We start from the raw sequence: 12,092 nt of genomic DNA, 5'->3' as shown, positions 1-12,092 counted from the left end.
TATTCTCTTCTGCTTGTCAGTCTGAGAGTTGGCATAATGAAAACAACCAATGTTTGTCACAAATTATTTGCATATAAGTCCTGACAAGCTCATCTCTTGGTTATAAAAATGGGATGTATTCAGAAGATGAATTGAACTTCCAAAATAACAGACTCACAGATTGAGTTGTCACGTAATTCACTCCTTGTTTTTTCTGATTTTTTTTTTTCCAGAACCGAATGGAAGAAAGCAAAGCACTCTTTAGAACAATTATCACATATCCCTGGTTCCAGAACTCCTCAGTTATTCTGTTCTTAAACAAGAAAGATCTTCTAGAGGAGAAAATTATGTATTCCCACCTAGTTGACTACTTCCCAGAATACGATGGTAAGTTGACCCTGTTCAGGCAGCCTGTAACTGCGGATGAGTAGTGTCTGCCAGTACCCAGGCAAGACTTAGCACACTGCTGAGCACTATTGCTGCAGAGCCTGTAATTGTTGAAGTACGAGTTATTGATTGCTCTGTCTTGTAATGACACAACACATTGTGTTCCCTAATACTAAAATTTACAGATAAAAGAAAACAACTTCTCACATGTTTTAAAATAACCAGATAAGAGGAAGGAGTAATTCAGTAGTTTTGACCAATTGTCTCTCAATCATTATAGTTTTCTCTCCTTTCAATTTTTTTATGACCCACCTCTGCCTTTGTCTGGGGCATGAACACAGTTTTGTGGTCAAGAGCCCATATCTGAATCTACTCAAGTTCAAGTCTCAATTCTGACACTTCTTATTTGTAGAACTATAATCAAAGTCACTTGATTTGCTGGGCCTTTGGACCAAACTCATGGGATTGTTTTATACACTATAATAAATATCATATATGTGACATTTAGCATGATGCCTTACACAATGAATATTCTGGAAACATTGGTTCTGGGGAACTTCATGGCCTAGTGAAGTTCTACCATCTATATAGCAATATTAACTGTCCTTAAACTCTTGATGTAGCTCTTAGAATCTATAGTACCCACTTTAGTACTCATATGACTTTGCATTATTTACTTCACTTTTGGAAGTAGATTTTGCCTTCCACAACTAGACTGAATTAACTCGTGCCCAACCACTCTGAGGAACACTTGTTGATTGATCGATCAAGTACATGCATGTCCAGCCACTGCCCTGTAAAAGCTTGAGTCTGGATTAGAAGAGGCAAGCTTTGGTCTGCCATCTGTTTTTATGAAGTTTTATTGAGACACACCTACACATATTCCTATGACTCCTTTCACAATGCAACTGCAGAAGTGGGTAATTGTGACAGAGATCAAATGGTCTGCAAATGCCTAAAATATGCAGTCTCAGCCCTTCACAGAGTATTTGCCAAGCCCTGGTCCAGACAGTTAAGAGCATGTGCTTCAAATGTCTCAGAGTTCCAACTGTGCCACTCACTGGCAATGTTGCTTTGGACAAGTTTATTTAACTACTTCTCAGTTTCTTCCTGAGTAAAAAAGGATTGAATGGAGTCATATGTAAATCTCTCAGCACAGAACCTGGCACAGAGAAGAGCCAAACCCCAAAGTACCAATTGTATGTAACAATAGGAGAACAAACTATTTTTAAGTTTACATTATCACCAGAAGATATCTTGATGGACATCAGTTCAACAGTGTATTTGTACTTCTGAAAGTTCCCTGGAAAATAATTCTTTTAAAACTGAGAATAACTTCAGCTTCGTAGCTTTCTATGAAGATACAAACACACTAACGTAGAGGTTTAGTCATCTTTTCATCCCACCTGCATTTGATATAGCCCTGGCTCATAAAAGGGAAATATTATATGTTTGATGTTTAATGAGATATACCCATTTCAAATCTATGTAAGAATCTAAAGGTTTGTGAATTAGAAATATACGTGTTTGCAGATGTTACCAAGTATTAGAGATCGTGCCCTTTTTTGTTAGTGGTCTGTTCACATCCTTTCTTCACATACACGTTTCTTTGTGCTTTGTTGTTCTTTTTAAGATGAATACATTCTCAGTCCAGACAGCATTTTCTCTTTACTCCTTTTCACTTGCCACTATCCTGGAAGCAAGTCCTGATGCCTGAGACTGAATCCTTCACCATTAAATACAAGATTTACCTAACTAATACGGGCGTGAAGCTCATGGTATAGACCTAAACATATGTGCTTTCCTCACACACCAGAAGGAAAGTCGTCTTAATTTTCCCCCCTCAGAATTTGATGAGAATCAGTGCATAGTGACTGCTCCACACAGTACCACACATAGTAACCTGGCCTAGTGGCTTGTTTTCCTGATGTGCTTACATAAGGGACAGGTAAGCACTGCCCATCCACTGAGCTTAAATCCCCTGAGACTCAAGCTGCTGAGCGGTTACAGGCAAAGCCACACTACATGGTAGTTGATTGTTCTGCAAGAGAACATTTTCTGTGACGGGTGTTTGCAGAAATGTTTATTTCTCTCTGCCACATCTTCTAATCCCTTTAATCTTTTTTGTCCACTAATCCCCAGATTCCACATCATTGTGAGCATTTTCCTTCTCATATGTGTCCATTGTGAATGTTTTGAAATCTGATATTTCCTCCTATTAACCTCCCACAGTATACACATAATCGCCATCGGAAGTGTGGCCACGGAAAAAGAAGACTGTTAGTCTCAAAGCAAACCAGTTGTCCTTTCATGAGCCTCAAAGCCCCTGTTAGACAAGTGAAGACTGAAAAAAATCTAGGTCCACTCTGCAGGGATGTTTTCATAATGAGCATGTTTATAGTATTATAAATTTCACACTTCCACATTTCTGCACTTACAAGGTCTTAATCATAATGAATGCCATTTCTGTATTTCCCTTCTGGATGGGAAATTATGATTTCCACATGGGCTTGAATTGCAAAATAATTCATGGAGACTGGAATCCTGTTCTTAGTATGATGGCTAGAATACATTCTTTGTAGTTTATGTTTATTCAAATAACATAATTTATGCTTAAAAACATAACACACTCCAGTGCATCTCAACAAACTTGATTCTAGTTCCAGTATTCTCTAGGGTAAATAAAAAAGAAAAAAATATATATATAGTTCCTTCCTTCCCAAATAGAATAAGTACAAAATCATGTAGATCAGCCACAAGTCACAGTGTTTTAATGAAAATGATGGACTTCTGCTCCAACAATCTATGAACATTATCCTTCTAATATGTGCTCAATGTGATTGCTTTGAAATCTGAAGATTTCAAATATTAAACATTTAAGTTTTTGTATATTTTTTAGTACTGCTCTGGAACTAGTAAGTTAACTGTATAGTACATTGAAAAGATAGAATATTAAATACTTATATATCCATAAACATTTAAATTATATATAAGTATTATATACAAAATGTTATTTTTAATTAGGGCTTGTGTGTATGTGAGCATGTGAGTATGCAAGCATTGGCATGCATGCCATTGAGTTCATCCCTAGTACTAATTTGGGGCACTTTTTTATTTCATGTGATGCCAGCCTTTGAATTACTTACAGATATTTCAATTCTGGACCCCTGAGTCAAAAACTCAGACATTAGTTTTGTTAACTGTACAAATGAGACAAATCTATTTGTTTTCACAGTTCACTCAGAGTAGTGAGTCCCTTGTGTGAAACACGTTTTGAAGGTGACTGTCTGAAACTTAGGATGCATTTTTTGGAAATGGTGGTCAGGTTCTCAGAGTTCTCAAAGAGTTTTCTTTATCTTAACCAGTGGATAACACGAATATTTATAGAAAAAAACTAAGTTGCAACTCCTAGGAGGGTCTTGCCCAACAGGAAGGAAGGTATCATGAGCATTACTGCCTTCTTGCTGTTATAGAACTAACTTGCAAAACTTGGGAGAAACACAGACATGTAGTGGCACCAAGATGGATATAAGATGTGCTCAGCACTTGAAAGGTGGTTGTGTATTGCTGTTGCTATTAATTTACAACAATAAGTTTTAAAGTAATATATTTATCAGAATTTTAAATAAGCCTTTAAAAACTATTAAGATAAAATTCACACAAGATATAATTAACCCATTCAAAGTTTATAATTAATAGCTTTTAGTATATTAATTACTAATTTTTAAATTCTGATAAAATACTATGTGTGTGTGTGTGTGTGTATGTGTATATTCCCCATCTTAACCAACCAAGATGGCACCAATTACATTTACAATACTATGGGAACATTCCAAGGCACCAGTTGATTCCAAGGAACCAATTATATTTATAATGCTATGCAAACATCATCAGTATTCCCAAAATGTTTTCACCACTCTAGTTAAGCAGTAATACCCCATTGCCCTCTCCCTGAGTCTCTGGTAATCCCTATTTCACTTCCTGTCTTTCTGAATCTGCCTATTCGAAGTACCTCTTATAAGAACAGCATTTGTTCTTTTATGGTTTATTTTACTTAGTAAAATATTTTCAAGGTTCATGTATCTTATAGCATTTATCAGAACTGCATTACTTTTTATGGCTGAATAATATTTCATTGTATGGATATACCCCTTTTGGCTTAACCATTCATCAGCTGATGGACACTTGGGTTTTTTCTCCCTATTGGCTGTTGTGACTAATACTGCCATAACATTGATCTGTAAGAGACTCTTCTCTCAGTTCCTTTGGCTACGTACCTACAAGTAGAATTTCTGGATTACAAGGGAATTTTCTCTTCAGCCTTTTAAAGAACCACCAAACTATTTTTAGCAATGGTTGCACCATTGTACATACACACCACCAGTGCTGAAGTGTACAAACTTCTCCATATCTTCACCAATAGTTATTTTCCACCTTTTAAAAAATTATAGCCATTCTAGTAAATGGGAAGGTGATCTCGTGATTTCCCTAGATGAATGACAAAACAGCATCTTTTCATGTGTTTTTTGGTCATTTGTATTATAGCTTCTTTTGAAGAAATGTCTATTCAAATCTTTTGCCCATTTTTTTCATCAGGTTGCCTTTTTGTTGATGTAGCAATTCTTTATATATTCTAGATGCTAAATTCATATCACAGATATGATTTGCATATATTTTCTCCTATTTTCTAGGTTGTCTTTTCCTTTTCTTAATAATGTCCCTAGATACACAAATGCTTTTAATTTTGATGAAGTCCAATTAATCTGTTTTTTCCTTTGTTGCCTCTGCTTTGGTGTCATATTTTAGAGTCCATTGCACAATTATTTGTCTAATTTTCTATCCTGATACATATAACACAGTTCTTATTCAAAGTGTCTACAACAATGCTTGGTACACAAGAGAACCCAGATAAATGTAATAAAGTGCAAACCAATTTTTTACTCATCACACATGGTGAACTGAATGCTGTGTAAATGTAGTGTGCTCAGAAACCCCTGAAGTCTATAGAAGTAAGACTGCAAAGGACTATTACAGATGGCCTTGACCATAAGGAACCAGGTGTTCTGAGATTTCAGTCTGAAGAACATTAGATAATCCACAATGATGCTGGGTCTTTAGGGGACAAGTGACGAGAGAGTCTGAGGCATCTTTTTTGTATGTGCACCTATGTATCAGTTAATTCAGTGTAACAGAAGTAAGCAGTCACTCTCCTCCTGAAGAGTCTGCAGTGGCTCCCTATCAACCAGAAAATCAGAGTGAAAAATAAACTTGAAGCCTAGACTTCAAGTCATCTTCTGTCTGCACCTGTCCACGTTTTATGGGCGGGCAGGTGGATGCACAGATGGACAGGCAAGTGATGTAACAACAGATTGCACACAGTAGTGGTAGGGAACATAATTATAACAGATCACATCTGCAGTGTGGCTTAGTCCTCATTGGCAATTACACAATAAGTATTTATTGAATGAATGATGGCCAGATGAATTAATGGATCAGCTAACAAACTGTCCCTCTCTGCCCTTGGCTAACAGGACCCCAGAGAGATGCACAGGCAGCTCGAGAATTCATCCTGAAGATGTTCGTGGACCTGAACCCAGACAGTGACAAAATTATCTACTCCCACTTCACGTGCGCCACAGACACCGAGAACATCCGCTTTGTCTTTGCCGCAGTCAAGGACACCATCCTCCAGTTGAACCTGAAGGAGTACAATCTGGTCTAATCGTGCCTCCCAGAAACCTGCCCTTCCCTTCCCTGGTGGGCTATTGAAGATATACAAGAGGGACTGTATTTCTGTGGAAAACAATTTGCATAATACTAATTTATTGCCGTCCTGGACTCTGTGTGAGCGTGTCCACAGAGTTTATAGTAAATATTATGATTTTATTTAAACTATTCAGAGGAAAAACAGAGGATGCTGAAGTACAGTCCCAGCACATTTCCTCTCTATCTTTTTTTTAGGCAAAACCTTGTGACTCAATGTATTTTAAATTCTCAGTCATGCACTCACAAAGATAAGAGTCGTTTCTCTCTTTCTCTCTCTTACTCTCTTTCTTTTCTATTGAGCAAAACAAAACTGATTTCCCCTTTCCTAATCCATACCTCCCTCCTGATTTTTTTCCCCCAGGTTACAATGGCCTTTATCCTAGTTCTATTCTTGGTCAAGTTTTTCTCTCGAATGATACAGTCAGGACAATGTCATTCGATTTAAGCCATCCTACATCAGCTTAACCTAACACTTTGTAGTTTTTGCTGAAGGATTACATGTATTACTACTATGGTTTTCAATGTATTGCTCTGGATACACATCTAGTGTTTCTTTTATATATACATATATATATATATGTGTATATATATTGTCTCGTCTAACTGGACTGGGACAATGGATGCCCATCAAACAGTTAAGCATCATTTCTTTGAGTTTTGACCTTCAGGCATAGTTCATGATTGCTCAGAGAAATGCACAGAAGTTCGAGGGCATGGGCAAAGACACACAGAAGGAGTCCTTTCTTTTGAAATCCATGTGCCATTGTTCTTTCTCCCTTCCCTGCTGAATGTCCCCCCCAACACACACCTTTTCTTTAAATCACAGATGCCAAAAAACATGCCAACAGACACTACATTGCCCCAATGGCTGCTACCCAGAACCTTTTCATAGGTTATTTTTCATTTTTGTTTTTGTTTTTTGGTTCCAACATTTTTTTATTTTTTCCTTTGCATTTGGGCCACAATTTTTAAATATTTTTTTTATTATGGGTATGTGTTGCCAAAGCTGGCTTTTTGCAAAACAAATTAAGAACTTCAAAAATAAAAGCCAGCATCTTAAATGTAAGAGAGTAAGACTGTGAGGCTGAAGATGACTGGCTGAGAGAATCTATCAGTTGCCAAATGATCGGTAACTGTAAATCTGATGCTCATGGTCCATTCTTTTCTTTGCCCTTCAGATCACGTGGCTTAGTGTCCAGTCCCACGTTGAGTGTCCCAGATCAGCACTGTAGAAAAGTGTCGTGTGTGGTTTATCATGAAATCTGCTCATGTCTGTTATTGGAAGCCAGTTTTACTCGCTCTTATGTCCTTTAAGTTCAAGTAAGTCTGCCAAGAACATTGGTTGATAGTATTATCCTGACACCTTTAAATTGCAAAAAAAAAAAAAAAAAAAAAAAAAAGTGACTGCTGGTTTATCTCCTTCAGGATCTTCTTGAACTGGTGACTGATTGAGTTGAACTTAAGGAATTTTTGTGGACTTAAAAGTAACCTCTCAGTGTTCCGTTGAACATGTATCTCTGTAACTGAACCTCTTAAGAGAGATGTTTGGAATTCTACATGTGCAATTTTTCAACACATGCAAAAAATACAGCACATGTATCATGAACTTCTGCCAAGCAGCCTAAATTGAGATGTGATTTAAGAAATCATGATTGTTTTAAAGCTGCTGGGAAGTTAGCATGAGGCCATGACTCTGGTCTCAGTAGTACCATTGGGCACTAGTCTAAACATCCATATAAATCACTTTTTTGAATAACAAAGGGGAGGGAGAAAATTAACAGCTTTTGAGTACCAAAGTTACTGAATAGTAATGAAATGTTCTCATTTTTAATTCTCCCAGCCTCAAACAACATGGGTTACTTTTTTTTTTTTCTTTACTCAGAAAGCACCTGTAATTTAATTAACAGACTGCCTGTAGGTATAGTGCAATTACGAATGCTCTAATCGTTGTACATACATCTCTCTTGATATTGCAGCATCCATACTGGCTTTGTAATCATTAATTTTTTTGGCAGATTGAATGTGCTGTATTGATATGTATCTATGTAATTGTATTGTATGTCTTATAGCTAATTCACATTTTGAATAATGTTATTTTATTTACTTTTTTAAGAGAGGAGAATGTAAATTTGTCAGTTTATTTCTGACTAGGGATATTTTTTTCCATTTAGAAAAGAAGAAAAAAACAAAAACCTTACTATCGTACAGAGCGGTACTAGCATCGTGCTGTATAAAATCATTTGCACATTCCTGAGTAGAGGTATACTGATTCTAAGACCCAAAGGTAATTTCATAGCAAAATACATAAAATCAGTCGGAGCTTTTATACAAACATGGAAACCAACTTTGTAGAACTTTTGCCATTTGACCTAGGATTGGAATATGAGCTTTTATACAATTCATATTCTTATTTGGCAAATGCACAGTTTAGTATTACCTCTCTGATGGCCTTTATTAGAGAAAGGCAGTTTTAGAAGCTATTGTGATCCACTAAGGAAATGTTTTAACAGCTAGAGACCACTGCTTGCCTGAAAGGGCGATCTTAAATTTGGTGCAGCAAAAAAAAAAAAACAAAACAAAAAAACAAAAACAAAACAAAAAAAGTAAACAGCAACATTTGAAGGCCTACAGTGTGTATAGAGAAAACCTCATCACAAGATCATAAGTGTTACAGTTTTAGGGAATCAAGATATTCTATTTAATAGAGCTATAGTAGATGTAGTCGATTAAACCTGATCTCAAAGCTCGAAGAAGCTGAGCAAAACAGGGAAAGATTGTTATATTTGTCTTTATGAAGTTGGGATGGAATTTGCTATGCAGAATTGAGGTTTGTGGCTTTGCTGCTTATCCTAGGGTGCATGACAGGATCCCTTCTTTTGAGAAAGGAAAAAATTGATCACCCTAGCTGCAGTGAGGCATAGAAACCTAATTGTATCCACACTAGTCAATCGAAGCGACAGGATTTTTTGTTGTTGTTTCTTTGGGGTTTTATTGAAGGGGCGAGGGGCGGGAAGGGATTCTTTTCAGTTTTGTATAAAAACAAAGTTTACTCATGCTTTCTATTCTATTGTGATTGCTCTAAGCGTGTGCCACTGGACTCCTGTTGTTGATGCTCTAGGTAATGGAGGCTTGTGGCGAGTTTTATGGTGACTTGGGCATGTCTTATTGAAAAACAAAAACACAAAACACAGAAACCTTTCTTCAGCATACCAAGGCAAGCAGCCATTTCATGACTCACATAACACATTGCAGTGTACCAGTTTACAGATAATTTTTCCTTTTTTTTTTTTTTCCTTATTTTTGTTTCTGCTTGATGCGGCAGTTCCAACCCATAGAGAATTCCTTATTTGTAAATTGGAGGTTTTTACTATGCCTTACAGAGCTTAAATTCAGAAGTTTGTGCCTCATATCTGAAACAAAGGGAAACAACACACTCTTTCAAAAATCAGTAAATCCCCTAGAAGTTATCAGGGATTTTTTTTTTTTCTTTCTTAACATTTCCATGTAAAGAGCTCTGTCTATAGGGGTGGGGGTGGGGGAATCTTAGGAACCTGCACTTGTTATTCACTAGCAGATGACATCTACAGAAGGTATTTGAACACCAGAAACTTTTGTTTTCTTTTTCTTTCTTTTCTTTCTTTCTTTTTTTTTTTTTTTTTTTTTTTTTTTTTTTTTTTTTTTTTGTAGATCCTAGCAGGCCTGATATTTTAAAAAGGTAATTCAGTTAAAGGGCAATTTACTTTTTTGTACTTCAGACTATCTTGATTGTCAAGGTGTACGAACTGTAATTTTTAAATTTATACTGCCACATGATTGTAAATTTTAGTTGTCTTAAGTTAGGAATTGGTGGAAAGCTATTTATGCTGGATTTGGGTCAAAATGACTATTATTTGCAAAAAAATAAAAATAAAAAATAATAATGGGAAGAAAGGGCTGCATAATAAGATACTGCAAGACTCAGATATTGGTTGGAAATTCCCCTCAGATTATCCTCAATTTCCCTTTGTTTTCACTTTCTCAGAAAGAACGAATGAAATGAAATATAGCAGAATGTTAACCCATATAAAAATAAAGTGTACCCAAATATTGTAATGCATATTGCTGCTCTTCTTAAAATCAGACAAGGGTCTTACACCACTTAATTGGCGACTAACAACATCTCAAATTGATGCAAATAAGGTGTGCTTGGTATACATTCATATTTTCTTCCAAAGAGATATCTTTGGTTAGAAACACACACAAAAATTAAAACTAATAATATCATATGTTTAACTATTTCTACATATTTCCAGCATATGTAGCATTAATAGATCTGTCCTGGTACCTGTGTCTTGGGGATTTCATTTCAGTTCCATCAAATTAGGAAGAGAAATGGCTTAGTTGTATATGATTAGCTAGATGTTTTTGGAGCCAGACACCTGCTATTTAGTAGATAACTTAGTACAGAGTCTAAACTTGTCATTTGTTTTTCTCACAGAGTAACCATTTCCTGCTCTCTTCCCTACTACCACTGCCCTTTCAATAACACTCTTGCCTCTAGAATCATATGTTCCAAGTATGCATACACACCCAGCACATAGTAGGTGCTCAGATATTAATTTCCTTACCTTCCTTATCTACCATGTAGCATCCATTTCCCCATATGATTCCAACCCAAGCTATTGGGTAAAATTGGATTTTACTTGGATAAAGGAATTCTGACTTTGGTAGAAGTTTTTGGTAGACAGAAAATAATAACAGGGAGGAAGGAATTATTCTTCAGTAGAGTATTTTTAGGTTTAGGAAAGAAAGATGGAAAATTACTGTGTAACTCTGTCCAGGTGACTTGGATTGAAACACGTGTTTTTTGTGGATTTCTTTTCCTCAAAGAACTCTCTAAATGCAACTTCTTGCTGGATTCCTCACCCATCACGTTGGAACCCCTGATTAGACCATGTATTTAGGGAGTTTTGTCAGAAAACATTTTTAACTTGCAGTATTTAAAAGAATCATATTTACTGTTCTTAAAATGTCATTCAATGCATGTATTGTCTATTGTTTGGGGATGGGAACTAGTTTTGCAAAAACACCTAATGTTGTATAATAATGCCCCAATGATCTTGCTGGTTAAAAATACAGTATTTTTGGCCATAATTTTGTACTACAGTATTCTTCATTCTTGAGTTTTGCTTCCCTTGAAGTTGCCTAAGTGCCTCTCAGAATGTGTTTTATTTTAAGGAGTTGGAATATATCTTTGCTTCCTTAAGATGCTTTACCGTGTACATGCATTTTCCAAAGTAGACAGGTTTAATGACTGTTCAACCCCACCCTACCCCCATACACACACAACCTTTTCCCATCTGAGTTCAGTCAAAAACGTTACTCTCCTGAAGTGGAAATGTATATATTTATGTAGTATTTATTAACTTTGCTCTTCTAAAAAACTTGCTGTGGTTTAGATTACAATCAACTGCTTAAAAATGTAAGTAGCTATTCATTATAGACTTACAAAGAGCCACCTGTCTGCAACTTGAGGCAGCCTTCCGATTAGTTTCAAAAAAAAAAAAAATCACCATTTCCCTTGGTTTGCTAGAGGCATATGCTTGGCTTAAGAGTTTTCCTCATTTGAATGCTGGTGTTGAGCAGGTGAATGCCTTGTGGGAACAAGACCCTGCACAGGTGTCCTTTATGTCTTTGACTTCCAGAAACATACATCTAGGAGTTTGAAGTCTGCCAAAATCCAGCTTCTCTTCCTCTAGGAATTTTGTGAAATTGGGGGTATAGTGGCAAGTGTGTTTCTAGAAAATAGGTACTTATGTGGGGACTTAAACCCACAGCAAAAGCAAAGCCTCCTCCTGCTACTTGTGATTAAGATTTTCCAAGCACCAACCCAGCCCTTGCTTCTGAAATGGGTTTTTGTCAAGTCCTCTTCCATGCAAATGCTTTAGAGAAGGGTATTTTTGTTTAGAAGCCTTTGGTTT

General features: G+C 36.4%; 1 protein-coding gene across 1 annotated transcript in view; it reads left to right on the top strand.

Annotated features, from left to right (window-relative positions):
• Gnaq (G protein subunit alpha q) overlaps positions 1–11,293 on the top strand; it is a 281,187-nt gene extending 269,894 nt beyond the window's left edge. The window contains exons 6-7 of the mRNA XM_047524218.1: positions 213–366; positions 5,898–11,293. Coding sequence (XP_047380174.1) covers positions 213–366; positions 5,898–6,088 — 345 coding nt within the window. The 3' untranslated portion in view covers positions 6,089–11,293. The remainder of the gene's footprint in view (positions 1–212; positions 367–5,897) is intronic.
• The last annotated feature ends 799 nt before the right edge of the window (positions 11,294–12,092 follow it).

Source organism: Sciurus carolinensis, chromosome 14 (genome assembly GCF_902686445.1).
Source record: "Sciurus carolinensis chromosome 14, mSciCar1.2, whole genome shotgun sequence".
Classification (NCBI taxonomy): domain Eukaryota; kingdom Metazoa; phylum Chordata; class Mammalia; order Rodentia; family Sciuridae; genus Sciurus; species Sciurus carolinensis.
This window is presented reverse-complemented; position numbering and strand designations above follow the sequence as displayed.